Source organism: Semicossyphus pulcher, unplaced genomic scaffold (genome assembly GCF_022749685.1).
Source record: "Semicossyphus pulcher isolate SPU_LCO1_2020_fin unplaced genomic scaffold, fSemPul1.0.p SCAF_14, whole genome shotgun sequence".
Classification (NCBI taxonomy): domain Eukaryota; kingdom Metazoa; phylum Chordata; class Actinopteri; order Labriformes; family Labridae; genus Semicossyphus; species Semicossyphus pulcher.
The window spans coordinates 10,317,497-10,334,098 of record NW_027211648.1 but is presented as its reverse complement, the minus strand read 5'-3'; the positions used below and the strand labels follow the sequence as shown (position 1 = coordinate 10,334,098).

Here is a 16,602-nt window from a genome sequence, read left to right as displayed (position 1 = left end):
CTAACTGCATGATACATTTCCAGCGGGGGTATTTGGTCGACAGTAATTCTGAACAGTAAGATATTTAGATAAAAAGAATACGAAATATCTCCTGCGACCCTGTGTACTTATATAAGGACATTACATTTTAAGTTTGCTAAACCTTATACTTCATTCTACTTAACTTATGCTGTGTTCGAAATTGGATACTAAATACTACATGCTGCGTCCCACCTTAGTACGGAGGAGCTTTTTAAATTCATTTTGCAGTATGCTGCCATGCGCCAGTTTCTGGTTTTGGACAAAAGCAAACCTTTGCTTCTTTAGCTATAGCGCCGCCCTCTGCTGGAATGCTGCTGCTGTCTGCTATTTTAACTGTTGTTGTGACGTTCCAGCGCTTTGCATTGTGGGATACAATAGGTGAGGTAGACTGGTCCGATGCATACTAGAGATTTTCTCCGAATCAGTACGACATCCGGGTATTTTTGGCATACTGCACATTTTGCTTTTGTTTGCACACTACCTAGTACATTTTGGCCAAATCAGTACGTAATGCTAGTATAGTATGGCATTTTGAACACAGCATCAGGTCTGATGCGTAGTGTAAGCAGAAGCACAGTGCGTTTTTTAGCATAAAAACCAAGATGGCGGCCATCTCTGCCAAATCAATCTACAGACGATCCCAAGACTAAGTGGAAAAGGTAACTTATTGTTGAAACTTGTATATCTAGGCTTAACTAAGTTTGTAGTTTCATATGACAAACTAATTACATATTTTCTATCCTTATGAAATATATTTCTGGGGCATATTTACTCTGTCAAGAGAGGAAACTTTTATTTAATGTTTATTTGTATAGTGACAGGTATGACACAAGTAAACCAATGCCACACACTACAGCATTTGGCTAATTTGCAATGCCTGTCCATAATTGGGCCTTTAAAATACATCAAATCAACAACAAATACACAAGAGACGGTACAAAACAGACTCAACAACAGTAAAACAGATATAACAATACAGGGCCTACAATAAAACCAACTGTAAACAGGCAGCACAAAATCGTACATGACTAACATGGATAAAACTTTTGTGTGGAGGAAAACAAAAAAATCAAAGATGAAATATTTTGCATTGTCTGCATTTCTTTTTTCACATCAATGTTCAGGCATTGGAATGAAAACACTTTCATAATTTCTTACATACCGATGCTTTACTGCGCTTCTTAGTTAATGATTCCAATGACCCAAAGACTTTTTAAAACTTCCTGTTTCAAGATAACGTTTAGTTTTGTATACTTTCCAAGTCCCACTGATCCCCAATAGCTAGAACAAAGTATAAATGTGCACCAAACATAATCCTGGCTCTCGGCAGGACAATATGAATAAAGAATACATTTTTATCTTTCCTTTAGCCTGCAAATTTACGAGAGTCGACATAGTGATAAGCAAAGATGCTCCTTTAACAGGTCAGAACTCCAGCAGCACTTGTGCAATAAGCGATGTAACAGTGAGACCCCTCAGCTTGTTTCCTTCATCTACGTTTCAGACTTCTATATAGGGTGTAGTTTTGTTGCTAAATAACCAGTTTAATTCTACATTGTGCAAAATTTAAATCAAGTCAGATTAATCAAATGTGATCTTGCACATGCAGTCAAATTTCAGTGATAGTCACCAAATGTGATAAAGAATTATTGCAATTTATGTGAATGAGGTTAAGCTTAGATTTTTAACAATGGTAGAAAAACATCAAAAACCTAGTTACTCCAGGCTGCATCTCACCCCCGTCCCACAACTGTGAGCTACGTCTCCAGACAGTGGTTGTGTTCCTGCCAGTGTAACCTGTTCCTCTCCTGCTATTAACAGCAGAGTCTGATTACTGAATCCTTGACCCCTACGAGTCACAGGCTCTTAATATTTAACCAGCGACACCTTTAACCCGGTCATGGCTCTGCTTTTAAGAATGTAGTTACCTCTGTGTGCAGGGATGGAAAAGAATGAAAAGAAAGCAAATATCTATGTTTGGACTTTGACCTCATGCAGAGAACAACTTGTTATTTATCAGAGCTTTATTTAAAATTAGATTCTTTTTTTAATGTGCAAGAAAAGTGCTTAACAGGAACAACAGGATCAAGAGTGAGTGATTGACAGGAGGCCTCTGTATATCAAAGAATGAAATAATTAAGAGTAAGGGGGAATGAGGGTTGATTAAAAATGTTGTGTTAAATGAGAGAGAAAAAACTGCTGAAAAAATGAACATAATATAATTATTGCTATCCTTAGTAATTAATAAAAATAAGGATGAAAAATAAGTGGGAAGAAGTTTTTTTAAAGATCATCAACCTGCAGAAGAAAATTAGCAGTAATGGCTAAATCTAGCACATTAACATGAGGCTCGTGCTCATGTCAGTTACTGTGTTCCTTCTCATATAAAAACAAGCATAACTGTGAAGGTAGTGCTTGTTGGGGGGGGGCTGGTGTTAGCTGTCATAGGGTTAGAGGTGGGATACACGCTGGACTGATCGCCTGTCAATCACAGGGCTGACAGAGACAGACAACCATCCACACCAATTTTAGACTCACCAATAAAGCCTGTCTTTCAGTGTTGGGGGGAAGCCGGAGAACCCGTGGGTAACATGCAAACTCCACACAGGAAGGCCCCCTATGTCCAAACTGGGAATCGAAACAGGGATGTGAGACGACCACGCTAACCACTGCACCACCATCAAATCATCAAATTAAAAGATTTAGCCTCTCCCCCAGTAGCCCAGTAATTTTTATACAGTCAATTAATCTGGAACATTGTCTCTGAAATGTTGTGCATATGAAGTGTAGTGTATTATGATCGGCTCAGGGAACCACAACAGCGCCCCTCCTGCACACACACTCACCAACACACATGTATAGAGGCCCATAAGTGATGATTTATATTATATTTGTAAAAGTCTATATTTTATTTTTCTAGGAAAATCCTCCTTATTATACCTTTAAGAACAGGTTAAATACAAGCACCTGAGTAAAGCTCTTACAGTAGTAACTTTCCACTTCTGTTTTACCAGCCAATAAAAGAGAAACAGAAACAGAAACATGTGTTGAATCCCTAAGATGTAAAAGCTTGGATTGTTTGCTCTTGGAAGAAGCCACTTGGCAGCTGTTATCTTACTGAATTTAAAACAGCTACTCCACGCAGTTAACAAATCATTTAGAGAGGTTTCACTGATACTGAAATATGTTTAACTGAGTGAAAGAGGAAGGCCAAATTTTAATACCCAGCAGTGCACAGGTTTCATTACAGGAACGCTGAGCTTGTCAAATGAGCACTTGCAACAGAAGAGCTGTGTGTAAGTCCTTCCATTTTTAATAGCATGTGTACTCAGATGCTATTAGTTACAGCATACAGACTGTAGTTCAGTGGTAGTAACCTTAGACTTGGAATAGGATGACTAATGAACTACATTATGTGATTATTGTTGCCCTGCTTCAAGTCTTTATATAAACAAAGCTGAATCTCTGTTCACTTAGCTTTAAATGAGCATCAACAATCAGTGTTTCTCCTCTTTTTAGCCTTAACCTTTGGTCCTAACGAGACCCTGGGGAAAAAGGAGGTGGAGGACAGGTTGGGGCGCACCCAGGGCCTCGGTCAAGATAGGGTTTCTTCACCTCACGGTCATGTATAATTCAGCCTGGGAGGCCACGGATCACCTGGAGAGAGTCACACACACAAAGAGGAAGTGTGTGAAGTCACAGAGGTTTCAAAGAGGAAGAGAGGAGGACGGAAGAAGAAGAAGAAAGGCTGGCAAAGAATGCAGGAGGTGGTGAAGAAACGGCCGATCATCTCTGCTCGGGAAAGAGGTCAGTTTGGGGAGCCTGTGTGTGTGTGTGTGTGTGTGTACATCCACATGGACTGTATTAAAGCTGAACTGTTTTTCCTATGAATTCTTTAGCAGCATTATAGAGCCATTCTTCCACACTTGTTTGAGATTTCCACTTTGTTTAGAATCCATTCCCAAACAAGCAGAGGAAGAACGTTAAAATGCATAACCATAGAAAATTAGTCAAAGAGCTCCATATGGAAATCATCAGAGACAATACGGCCCCCTGAGCCAGAGAGCGGTGGGTGTGCAATGTACTGCTGCTGGGAGCTGGATCTGTTGCATCATGTTCATCACCATCTTCCTCCTCCTCCTCCTCTTCTCATTGTCAGGCCCGGGCCCTGGACGCTACGCGCTGCCCCCTACAGTCGGATACATCAACCATGATTTCACAAAGCCCAGCAGCCCTGCTTACTCCTTCCACAGCCGCCTGAGCAGCACCAGTGAGTTGTGATTTATTCATCTGTAAATCTGGCACTTACATGGGTTGAAAATTATTTATTGACTTTTTAATGACAAATATTTTAATTTTATGTAGAGATGAGACCGTTTTTTCCTTCCCTTTGGCGATTTTGATACCTTGAGTATTAGCCGAAACCAATTCCCCACAGATAATAAATAATACATTAATAATTAATAAATAATAATAAATTGTATTCGTTATTTAACAGCTATACGCATTTAATAATCCTGTATGGATATCATTGTTGTATGTCCTGAAGGAGTCCTAACCTGAAAACACCTCCAAACTAGCTACGCTAACGTTAGCACTAGCTCACCTTGTGCCTTGTTCTATTGTTCTGTGTTCTGTCTGAGAAACCATTCTTTTTTTTTTAAATTAAACTGGTTTATTTTATGTTTGTTTTCCCCCAGAGATGATTATCTAAACTTTAAATGAAAAACAATTACAGCCATAAAATGTGTGCATATAAAATGCTGGTTGCTGACATTTTGCTAGCTCTGGCTAACTTTACACTCTCCGCACTGTTCCTCTTGCGGCTCTAAAACAGAAGCTGCCAGTTGAAGCCATTAAATATTATTGCTGTGTATGCTTCTGTTTTTGAGAAGAGGAAACACATTTTTATGGGAACTAAAATAATGCTATGATGCATGCATTGACTGGGGTACTAGCCGCTGTTAGATACTGAATTGGTCTGTATTTGAGGCATTTCCGATACTGGTATCAGTATTTGAACAAGTCCCTTTTTTATTGGAGCAAAAGATTTATTTGAAAGATTACTTGTATTATGCGTTTCCCGTAGTGGTGTCTGTGGACTCCAGCCCAGGACCAAGGTACCACATTGACTCCAAGGTCACTCGGTTTGGCCGGATGGAAACACCCTCTTACTCTATTTTGGGCAGAGGGAGGCGCACTGGAAATAAAGGTGAGAAAAATTACAAAACCGTCTTGTGTACAGCTAGTTTATTTATATATATTTTTAAACTATAATCTTTATATTAAAGAAGAGTACCTCTAAAAACCAATTTCTGTCTACAGGTGAGGTGTACCAGACTCCAGGGCCGGGGGCCTACAGCCCAGAGAAAGCTCCACCTCTAAATGCTCACCAACGACCACCATCCTATACCATCAGCACCCGCACCAGATACCGCTCTGTGGACGCTGTGCCAGCACCCAACAGGTAAAAACAGCAGGACTGGAAAATTGACAAAAACTGCAGTTCCTCAAATGGCCCCCAAAGCAAGTCAATCCCCATAAACCCAATGTTAGAATACCAAAGTGGAAATAAACGTGTTTACACCCTGTATAAAAATTATTTTCGTGCTGATAGTAAATTTACAACTGTACGGGATGTACTTTTTATGTTACTCACCTGTTTAAATTATATTAAGGCTTTAAGATTTGCATACTTGGCCGCTTTGAGTCACTGTTGGGTTGCTAGCTTGATGTCACCTCGCCGTTTGGTATCCCTCCTGTCTTCCAAATAAGGTTCTAAACAGGGTGAGGGCATAAATTCCAAACTTGAGGCTTTAAAACAGAAGTCCACAACCCAATGGGTCATGTCATGATGGCTACATCTGCTTCTTATGGGCCTTACAGATAGATGACTTATCATTTACATCAGAGATAGTTTAACTGTAGTTTTAAAATATCTTTTAATGCATGTTCAATTTTCTTCACTGCAGCTACAGTCTTCCTAACCTGCTGGGCTGCCAGGTTCCCCATAAACCCTCCAGTGCCAGCTTCAGCTTCTCAGGGCGGAGGAAGGTCGGAGCTCCTTCAGAAGACCTCTCCAAGAGCCCCGGACCGGCAAAATACAACAGCATCAATCCAGACGTTTACCGCCAGCGGCAGCCCTCCTTCTCCATGCAGAGCCGGACTAAGAGGCCTAATTATTCCTCAGCTATTCCCGGACCCGGCACCTACAGCCCGGAGAAGTTTCATATGCACCTCCCTAAACCCCCGTCTTGCACTATGGGCATCAGACACTCAGAGTTTGTCACCCCACTTGTGGTGCATGTGGTTGACTGACAGGACAAACAGGTTCAATACAAACGCCTTGTTTATTCAATATTTCACAGGATTGTGGAGCTGCCACACTATGATGGACTATGTCATAAATTGGACCATTGGACTTTCATAAAATTATCACTATTGGTTACAGTTGAGTAACATTATCAGCAGCTCCAAATACAAACCCTTAATGAACACTAAACAACAGTATTACAAAAATATTAAGACAATAAAATATGCAGTGCTGGTTGTATGCAGTATACCTTTATAAATAAATTAAAATATTATTACTATAAATAACTTTATAGCTTGCATTGCTTGCTCTGTTCAGACAGAGATACATCCTATCCGCTGTCTTCAGTGTTACTTCACTGCTAGCTTAAAAGGAAGAGATGTAAACAAAACAGGAAGTGAGAGGGAGCCTCTACAGCTTGGTTCTTGGTATGGTGATGTTCACCGGTGAGCTCCAGTCGCTGAACTTGCCCAGCCCCAGCAGATCTTTCGCACACACCTGGAACAGGTACTGCCTTCCTGGTGTCAGCCCCTTCAGTTCAATCTTGGTGCTCTCAGTAGGACCCAGCTGGAGGAGAAAATTGCATTATATATTTTTCTTTATTTAAATATTATCTATGCATTTTATTTATATTTTATTATCATTATAATTATTATTTTCATTTTTATTATTATTATTATTTATCTGGAAATGTCAGATCAGCAGCGACCTCTTGTGGTCAACATACAGAATTACAGTAGAAATCCAATCACAGCCCAGATTTTGGGTCATGTAATCTCTCTGGCCTGAAAAAGTTTCTGAACAATGGCGGCCATCCAAGCGCAGTGGACCGAGGAGAAGGAACCTAAATCTAATAACACATTACTCTGTTAAGTGAATGTGTGGAGAACATCTGTCAGGTAAAAATAATTGAATATAAACTAAAAGCACATTTGAGATTGTTTATTGCCGTGAAATCTGTCAGCGAGCAGATTTGTATTAGATCGTTTTAGCTAGCTTAAATTGCGGTCGTACTAGGAGTTGCTATGGTAACGCCGTAGTTGTGACTGGAACGGAGGAGTACAGAGAGATAGGCCTGAGACCCCGTGTTTCATCATGTTGCTTGTTGCTTGTCTACGTTGTCTGTCACCACCGTAAAGCTCACTAAATTAAATCAAAGGGAACAAGGATATTTCGCAAAATTTCACAGTTAAAGGGACTTTCAGAGACATGTTCTAAAAGATGTATGTATACATGTAGGGCTTTTGAATCACATTGCTGTTTGTACTTCACCTAACTTCCTGTATATTGATAAAAAACAATTACACTTACATTGACAGACTTTGGGCTGCCCCTGTAGTCCCACTGGTAAACGATCTGGTATTTTAGGGGGAAGATATCCAGGTTAGCCCAAGAAGAGGGAGGAGACCACTTCACCAGCAAGTTTCCGTTATCATGAGGGGAAACCCGGATGTCTACGGGAGGATCTGGTTTCACTACACAGAGCAAGAAAAAGAAAGTAATTAAAAACAAAGGTACATGCCCTATATTCTTATACAGTTACTACTTTATTGTTGTATTATTTATCATTTTCCTTCTTACCTATATCCTCCAGCATGAAACTTGTGAGTTGGGAGCTGCTGGCACTGGGATAAACTGCTGTGACGTTGATGATGTAGTCAGTGAGAAGCTTCAGGTTGGGCAGGTAGCAGTGCCAGAGCTAAACATAAAAATATACAGGATTTGGTTCATTGTTTACATCTTTTTAGGTCTATGTCATGTCTAATTTGTGAAAACTGGTGGCTCAATTCTTTATTTATATGTAAAAATGAAACATGTAATAAATATATCAGTAAAATAAAGGTTTGCTGAGGAAAATCCCCTATAATTAAACATGAGTACTGACTTACGGTTTATCACAAATTCACAGGACAGACATGAAACTGTTCTGTGGTTTTTAACGGCTAATACAAGAAATGTTAAATGGGGTTTTCCAAAACTCAGCCAATCCACTCTGACCAGTTTGGATCAGTCATGATCAGTCATGTTTTTATTTTAACTGAAAGCAGATTGAGTATGTAGGGCTGGAGATACAGTCTATCTGCTAGAATGTAAACAGAGCTGGTACCTGTTCAGATGAGGATGCTGAGGATAAGGAGCCAGGTCGGATGAGATGGCACTGATTTGTAATCTGTCTGTTTTTCTCACTGGGAAACACATGAACACACATGTAAATCACCTCATAGATGACACTTTTACAGAGTGGACCAGAGTCCCAGCACACAGGAGGAGGACGGTCATCCTCTTTGCTAGGTTTACCTGTAGGTGGCAATGTAGTGCATCGGTGGGGATTCAGAGGGTTCAGGCCAAGAGCAAAGAGTCACATTTGGATAGCTCGCACACCAGCAATGCACTGTGGGAGTGGAGGGAGGGTCTGAGGGGAGAAAATACACTTGGTCACATAATGCGCAACATGAGCAGAACATAAAATACAAAGTTAAGGTTGTGTTTTAATATTATATCATAAAGTATCTGTATTATTTCCCATTTTTCTTGTTTGCTTCTCACTTTAAAGTTAAAATCAATTCAATATTAACAATAGCTGAGCTTAATGAGAATTAAAAATATCCCAAAAAAGGGGAAAATGGCAGAATACAGTCAAAATTCAAGCTAAATGAAAGAGTACTTTCCAGGCGTGGGAAGATAAATACAACTACTGACTGAAGTAGAACTTAAAAACAGCAGCAAAGCCTTTGTGACAAAGTAGAAAACAGATAAATGAAAACATAAAAGTAATTATATTTTCTGTTTTTGGCAAACTTTCAGCACTAGAAACGCTAAACGCCGGCACCCATATACAGAGACTACAGCCCTCCAACCACTGATCGCAGGCTCAACTCCTGGTCTGCCTCATCTGGTGCATGTCATACCCCACTATCTACTCCCCACATTTCCTGTCTCTCTTCAGCTGTCTTATAAATAAAGGCAAGAGCCAAAAAAATCTTTAAAAAAAACAAAACATGCAACCATATTTTTCCTCAGTTTAGTACTCACTCCCTGATATTGAAGTCGCCCTGAGCAGGTCCACTGCTTGGCCTCCAAGGACACACATGAGCAGCGTCACAGCAACACACACGCTTCCAACCATTGCAGCTGTCAGTGATTTAAGCAGGAGAATCTATAATCTGAGCGGAGTTTGTCTCGTTAAATCTGCAGTCACTTATGCAAGATTTTCTCTTTTGTATCCAAAGTTCAGTGATAACGAGCTGCGTTACAGTCTGCTGCTGCTCCTCTCTCGCTGTGTGTGTTCGAGCAGCTGATCAACACTTTAAAAGCCGCTGTGGTCATAGCGAAAGAGGAACAGTGAATAAGTGCCGTTCACAGGAAACCCTCTCTGAGAAACCCCTTCATGTTACACCTCCGCTGATGAGTCAAGTTTCAAGTAAGTCAACTTTTCCTTATGTCAGAAGAAGCTCATGTGACAATTATTTTAATATTGTATTTGAATTGTTCACAAGCATAATAATTTAATACAAAAAACATTCATGGCACATTTGGCTTGCAGGCATTTACAAAAAGCTTCATCAGAGTTTTCATTTGTTGCAAAGTGGTGAACAGACAAGAGGGTACATGTCTGTCTGCACCTGTCAGTGCTCTCAGGTACTCTCCTCTGCTCTCGCTGTGCTCTAGACTGCCCCTTAGTGCACAAGACAAGAACTAGCAGCTTCAAAATATACAGTATACAAGTCTGATCCTTTGATAGTGTCCATCAGTGTCTCAGTCCGAGCGATCACACATTTTCTCGATTGTCTCTGTGAGGCCACGACAGCTTCTTGGCGCTCCATCCAGAGAGGGAGCCGCTGTGGAGGTTCCAGCCCGCAGTGGGAGCTGCGTCTTTTGGTGTGCTCATACTGGGAAGTCCCCCTCCACTTGAGGTCCGCAGGGAGGTGAAGGCCTTGCTGATCCAGCTGTTCTTTGCTCCCTGGAGGTCGTTGGCCATGATTCCTCTCTGGTGCTCGAGCTCCTGAGTGAGGAAAAAACAGCGGGAAAAGTTTAATTATATATAATTATATTTATAACAACCTTATTTCAGTCAGTATTTCTGCAAATTAAACAAAATTGAGTTCCCAATAAGTATAATTAACTTTATAATACTCATCAATAAACTAATCAATGTATACCTCTAAATGTTGAACTAATGGTATACATGTTACTTATTTCACATGTACTTTTACTATTATTATACTACAATAATATATTACTAAGGGGATATGAAATGAACAAGTAGAGCCTGACTGATATATTTCTAGAGTGATTTTATCGGGCCGATATTAAACATATGTATTATCCTATATATGCTATAAGTGTTCTGATATAGGCCGATATGAAGACTTTTTTTTACAGATGAATTCATGCAGGGTTTGATGTTTTGGGGGATTTAGAATCATGTAGTTTGTCAGAGCATCCCCCAACTCCTTACTTTACATTACTGTTTGCAGCTAATGAAGCAGCCTGAAACCGCTTAACTGCACTTTGCCTTTGTCAACATTTTCCAGGGCAATCATTTAGTGAGTAATAGATACAACTGTTAAAGAAAGCAGGATATTTTTTAAGAGATAAGAGGTACGGCTTTGTCCACAGGGGGCGCTAAAATCAACACAAACCGAAAGTTCCTCACAGGAGCTTTAAATATGCTTTAATGAAGTTATTTGAAAATATTTCATTATGCATCGTGATAACGATGCAAAAACCATATAGAAAGGGTCTTTTTTCATTTCAGCTAAAAATAGCCAACTTGTTAATCTGTGATTCCCCCCCCCCCCCATAAAGGTGGCTGCACACTGCCCAGACAAACTCCAACCAACACCAACTGTCGGGCCAGTGTGCGCCGACAGTTGTGTTGGTTGGATGTTGTTCGAGTTTGACATGTCCAGTCGGGTTTGGTGGAGTCGTAAAAAGTTGGACCAATGTATGCCTTTTCCCAACAAACAGCACAATTCTGAGAGTGCGTTCCCTTGACAACTAGCCTATACTCGCCTGCGGAACATCAGTACGCACGACCTTCGTCCATGCAAAATAAAGCAAATCTTAAGAAAAAGTAGGCAACAAAAGTCTGTTCTGTCAGCTCATGTCTGGGCAGTGTGGAGCTGCTACTTAAGACTGCAACCAGCAACTGCCAACTTTAGATTGTTGAGGTGAGTTGGGCGTTGTCTGGGCAGTGAGCAGTCACCTTAAGAGCAGCATCAGTTTGAAAATCCCATATCAGTTCAGCTCTATTAAAAAAAGATAGTGTAGCAAAAGTGAAATTCTCTAATCAATGGATTCCACATGTATAAATTATAACCCAATACAATTATGTCTAAACTGATCAAATTGTACTTTAAATGATGTAATAATGTAACACTATTATGTTTTGTTCTTTAGTGTAGCATTGACAGAAATACAACCTTGTGCAGCTCAAGTAGTTTCTCGTATTAACATTCTTTTTTTAAATGCTCTGAAATACTACAACAAAAATAGCACTTTTTAGCGCTGTGAAAAACAGTTTTCTTATATTTTTCCAGCACTTAAATTTAGCACCAAAAGTATTAAACCAGCTTCATCCAGTCAGTCCTTGGATGCTGTTCTCTCACCACCCACGTCTAGACTCTGGGGAATCCTGTCCTATTTCCCGTCCTCACATGGGCCCACATTTAATGAGGATGCTTCACATCGACGGGGTCTCAGAGCCAGAGCTTTTCTTTGTTGCTAACCTCAATGAATGTCTCTGTGCTGTTGATCTCTTCATATTGAAATAAAGTTGGGCAGATAGTTGAAATGATTTTCAGGCAATGAATGAATTCCCAGGAAAGTACCAACAAGTGAGAAATGCTGCTCTGTGTGTGTGTTTCAGTTTCCTGACAACCTGGATATTGCATTTACCATAAATGTGTTGTGACAACAGTTTGTCATGTGATTGCTGAATGTGTCTGGTTTACCTGGATCTTGCACTTGGCCTCCACCATCTGTAGTTTGGTCTGAGCCAAATCCTGTTCCAGCTCCCTGATCTGGACCTTGAGGGACTCCTTCTCCTGGTCGTCCCTCTTCTGCTCTGCCTTTGTGGGACCTTCACCGTCCTCATCCGGGCCTAATTCAGTCGACCCGTGGCCTTCTGTCGCTGCAGAGCTCTGAGCTGTGGTGGACGGTTCCTCTGATTCGTCTACGAGGTGTTGACAGCGGGAACAAGCTTTTATTGCACTCTGTAACAGGCAGAACAAGAGATTTAATGAAGACTTTTCTCGCCAAATATATTGAGCAATTGCTGACACCTGCTGTTATACGTGAACCACATATAGAAAGTTAAACAACTGATTCAAATAGGTTGATAGATCTCAAGGCCTCTCAGGAAGGCCACATCTTGATCTTGTCTAAGTCTCAGACAAAGAGGACACTGTTCCTATAAGACCTGTCAAGACCAAAGTCAAGCGTATCCCTACATTGCCATGAAAACAATTGGAATGTGGGTCAATTTGAGGGGTGCCTTTGGTTTGCATGTTCCCCATTTTGTTGTCATTTTCAGTTCAAGTGTGGGACTCGCACTGATGTCTCGCCATGCCTTGGTTTTGGTCTAGACTTGCTCTCATTTCCTCAAAGCCTTTTTTGGTCCGGTACACCCCGGTCTTGGTCGTGAAAGTAACAGTCGAAAGTATGGCAAAGGTAGAGGGGAGATTGAAGCAGGAAGGACGACTGTGGAACTCCACAGGAAGTTTTTTCTAACCTTGAGTGAATCTAACTCTTCTCTGTGGGCGGCCTGCTGCCTCTCCAGACGGTTTGTCAGCTGAGAGCAGATCTAAGAAGAAGAAAGAGCATCGACATCATTAACAATCACAGAATTCTCTACTAATATATCCGCTTTAAAGACTTTTGATTCCACTCATTGATTCTCCGTACCTGTTTGTAGTCTGTGATGATACCGGACGACCTCCTGACCTCCTGCTCAGCTTTCTCCAGCTCTCTCCGAAACACCTCCTTCAGCTGTGAGAAGAGAGGAAATCCTTAACTCTCCATAAAACCTTAAATCGCCGTGAGGTGTTACGAAACAATCAGACATGTCCCGTCAGTCTCACCATTGCAGCTTCCTCCTCTTTCCCTCGCTTCTCCTCTTCTGTAGCTTGCAGTTGATGTCTGGTCTGCAGGAGGTCTTTGCCGAGTTCATCCACTCTGTCCTCCGCCTGAAATTAACATTTAATTATATGTATATTATCATACATACACAAACATGCCCAGTCTGCACTTGCTTTTAACATACATTTAACAAAGATACCAAAAATAAAAGAACTGGAACCTGACCAATATTTCCGCGGGCCGATATAATCAGCAGATATTGGCCTATCACTGATATATCAGTATTGGCGTACATATTTTCAGATATAGGCTGATATGAAAACTAATTAATAGAACACATAATGCAGAAAACAATGCTAAGGTTGGTTAAGACTTGGATTAGGCAGCCTTTGAGAGAGGGGAGCGTAGCCCATCGTTATCAATGCTAACTGTATCTAATTATCTTTTCTTGTGCGGCTAGCTCCCTAGCTTTAACTTGTTAAAGACTCTATAGCTGTGTCCCAAGTCATGGGCTGCAGCCTTCGAAGGATGTATTTGAAGGCCGACTGCGTCACAGCGGTGCATCGAAGGCTGTCCCATTTCGAAGGCTCCTACACATGCGGCCGACAAATGTGTCCTCCTTTTCCCGGGCCACGAAGGATGCAATTGATCCTTCACGGCTAACAATTCCCGAAATTCATTGTGCGGCAATTCAAAGAAGATGGCGGACTCTTAGAGGAATACACTTTTAAATATAAAAGTTTTTGGTTTCAACTAAAATAGCTAGCGTTACAAATGTTTTAAAGAACGAAAGGGGTCTTGAATTTAAATGATCTTTAAAATAATACGCGAAGTTTCGTGACGTTATGATGGCTAGTTAGCCCGCTAGCTACCTGTTGCTAGGTGACAGTAGTGCCGTCAGGGCGGGAACAGCTGGTGACGCAAACAGGAAATTCTCTGTACACCAGACCGTCTCATTTCAGCTCGGCCTTAGCGGTGTGCGGCAGCTAAGAATGACCTCCGTGGACCATCGAAGAACACAGCCCCCGAATTGAGGCACAGCTTATTTATGCACAGTGCTTAGGCAAAAGGTAAGTAGACTTTTTATAGGGATGCAACAGCACAACACATAGTAAGTAAAAAAAGCTCTATAATAAACAACTTATCGTGTCTTTAAGGGGCTCTGTATTGGATGGAATGAGCACCGCTGGCCTGGTTATTTGAGCCTTTTTTTTAAATTCAAGCAAAGACTAGTTGAAATTCTGTGCTCATGCAGAGCTGCAGACTGAGTTGCTATTAATGCTGGAAATGTAAAAATTTAATTACAGTTAGGACTTCTCCTGAGAGGCTGTCCTTAGAGCTTCTGAGTAAAGACATTCGGCAGGTGAGTGAACCCTTTCTCCCTTTAACTGCAGGGCAGCAGCTCAGCGTACCTTGTCCAGAGCGTTCCTCAGGGCGACCTTGCTGCTGATGAGTCGGTGGGCGAGGTTGTCGTTCTCCTGCTCCAGACGAAGGCTGGCCTGCAGGAGCTGACGGTTCTCCCTCTGTGAAACATGGAGAAATCAATCACACAACTGAATACAAGCCGTGGTCATTTCAAAGTGACCGTTCTCTCATGTGATTTATTGTCACAAAAATGCACTTGGACTTGTAGGAAGTGAAAGATTCCTGACCAGGTACTTGTCCAAGGGGTCTTCTTCATCCTCCATGATTTGCAGCAGGCTTTCCCCCAGCTTTGCTTTCTTTGTTGGGACCTGAGGGGAGCGAGAGAGAGGGAGGGGTAATAAAACACAGTAATGCCACATTTGATTGAGCTGAAGAAAGCAATCTCCTCCAAACAGATCTGTTGCCGGATGCTGCGTGAGCGCGACAAATCGAGAACAGGCCCGAGAAAAAAAGAGGCCAAGATAGGAAGTCAGGAAGAGATAAGATAGAGCCGAGCTCATGGGGGAATGATCATTTGAGATACACGAGGGAATAATAGAGGAGGGGAGGGTTCTTTTAAAGCCTGAAATGCCAATTTTCATATCTCAAATATGTTAAATAAGCAATCTGAATTTGTTTCCTTCTATCTGGAATCACATATTTGTCACACAGAGGAATGTGTGCGGCCTGTTATACTCTTGTGGCTGCCAGTCAGGATAAGAGGTGTCATGTTATGTTGTTTGGATCAGTCTGACTCTCATGGTGACTTTAGCAACAAGTGATGCCTGCGAGGGACATTCTTTGGCATTTTCCAGCTAATTCTTGATTGATGTTTTAAAAAGTAGAGTAACCTTACATGTCTTAAATGTGATACCGATATATCTGTATCTGAGGCCGATACTGATACTAATATCGGCCTCCGATACAGGCTAAAATGCATTATCGGTATCAGCAAGTATACCGGTCATTGTATTGATCCGATACCATGATTTATCAGCGCCACACAAAATCAATATGAAGATAAAAACGACAACAGTATGGCGCTCGCGGAGAGGGTCATGGTAGTCAAAGCTAGCAAACTGTTAGCAATCTGTTTGTCAAGTCCCCCTATTACGGTGGGTGTGTATCTGGTAGGGGAAAGGGGAGGTTCATCTTTGGGTTGTAGGTGTCAATATTGGTTCTGGTGCTTTAATAACGACGATACAGTGATTGGAATTTTATGCCATTGAAAGAATAAAGTCTTACTGTGAATTTCGGTCCCGTTTCAGCCACCAGACAGGCCAAGATCTCCTCTTCACTCATCTGCTCCATGACTTGGGCATCATACGCCATCATGACAGACACCTCCTCCATCATCGTGCCCCAGGCCGAGGCTGCAGACACTCGCAAAAACAACAACCGCCTTTTGCAGCTGACGCTTCCAATCTGACTTTAAAATCGGTGACGACAGTATCTCTGGAGCGAATCAGAGATGTAAAGTGAGTTCATAAAGATGTTGTCGTCTTGTTTTTACTTGCAGTGATGCAGGCGAGACGTCGATCGAGCACATGCGAAAACAAACAGGATATGTCGGGGCAAAGTCCAAGTCGTTCCAAACACAAGGAAACTCTGCTTCTGGTCCAAAGGTGAAGAACAGAGACAGACACTCCAACAGGTAAAGTGTGGTTACGCTTCAACACACTAACACCTGATAGTCAGAGCTGCTTCCACACAGTGTCAGGTGAAGGAGTGTGCGTTACAGGTGAAGGGGCAGTAACAGGTTCAGCAGGGTTTAAGTGAGA

General features: G+C 41.5%; 3 protein-coding genes across 3 annotated transcripts; 1 reads left to right on the top strand and 2 right to left on the bottom strand.

Annotated features, from left to right (window-relative positions):
* The first annotated feature begins 3,779 nt into the window (after positions 1-3,779).
* odf3l2a (outer dense fiber of sperm tails 3-like 2a) lies at positions 3,780-6,339 on the top strand. The gene is made up of 5 exons (XM_069662457.1): positions 3,780-3,828; positions 4,181-4,291; positions 5,111-5,233; positions 5,347-5,488; positions 5,994-6,339. The coding sequence occupies exons 1-5, from the start codon at positions 3,780-3,782 to the stop codon at positions 6,337-6,339; spliced, it is 771 nt and encodes a 256-aa protein (XP_069518558.1).
* A 36-nt stretch (positions 6,340-6,375) lies between these two features.
* On the bottom strand, positions 6,376-8,703 carry ebi3 (Epstein-Barr virus induced 3). The gene is made up of 5 exons (XM_069662376.1): positions 8,633-8,703; positions 8,442-8,520; positions 7,916-8,033; positions 7,646-7,809; positions 6,376-6,901 (listed from the first exon to the last, which is right to left on the bottom strand). Exons 1-5 carry the CDS (start codon positions 8,653-8,655, stop codon positions 6,746-6,748), a joined length of 540 nt encoding a protein of 179 aa, XP_069518477.1. The 5' UTR covers positions 8,656-8,703; the 3' UTR covers positions 6,376-6,745.
* Positions 8,704-9,830: 1,127 nt separating this feature from the next.
* On the bottom strand, positions 9,831-16,287 carry LOC138591631 (rab GTPase-activating protein 1-like). The gene is made up of 8 exons (XM_069662276.1): positions 16,067-16,287; positions 15,070-15,150; positions 14,830-14,940; positions 13,420-13,524; positions 13,244-13,327; positions 13,071-13,142; positions 12,292-12,552; positions 9,831-10,337 (listed from the first exon to the last, which is right to left on the bottom strand). Exons 1-8 carry the CDS (start codon positions 16,175-16,177, stop codon positions 10,104-10,106), a joined length of 1,059 nt encoding a protein of 352 aa, XP_069518377.1. The 5' UTR covers positions 16,178-16,287; the 3' UTR covers positions 9,831-10,103.
* Positions 16,288-16,602: the final 315 nt, after the last annotated feature.

Coding starts and splice junctions, on each gene's coding strand:
- ebi3 (XM_069662376.1), bottom strand. CDS start 8,655: ATGCACTACATTGCCACCTACAG. Junction 8,034..8,441: donor CAGCATCCTCATCTGAACAG/GTACCAGCTCTG, acceptor TTTTATGTTTAG/CTCTGGCACTGCTACCTGCC. Junction 7,810..7,915: donor TTTCATGCTGGAGGATATAG/GTAAGAAGGAAA, acceptor TGCTCTGTGTAG/TGAAACCAGATCCTCCCGTA.
- LOC138591631 (XM_069662276.1), bottom strand. CDS start 16,177: ATGATGGAGGAGGTGTCTGTCATGATGGCGTATGATGCCCAAGTCATG. Junction 13,328..13,419: donor AAGAGGAGGAAGCTGCAATG/GTGAGACTGACG, acceptor CTCTTCTCACAG/CTGAAGGAGGTGTTTCGGAG. Junction 10,338..12,291: donor AGGCCAAGTGCAAGATCCAG/GTAAACCAGACA, acceptor TTCCTCACTCAG/GAGCTCGAGCACCAGAGAGG.
- odf3l2a (XM_069662457.1), top strand. CDS start 3,780: ATGCAGGAGGTGGTGAAGAAACGGCCGATCATCTCTGCTCGGGAAAGA. Junction 3,829..4,180: donor CATCTCTGCTCGGGAAAGAG/GTCAGTTTGGGG, acceptor TCTCATTGTCAG/GCCCGGGCCCTGGACGCTAC. Junction 5,489..5,993: donor GCTGTGCCAGCACCCAACAG/GTAAAAACAGCA, acceptor TCTTCACTGCAG/CTACAGTCTTCCTAACCTGC.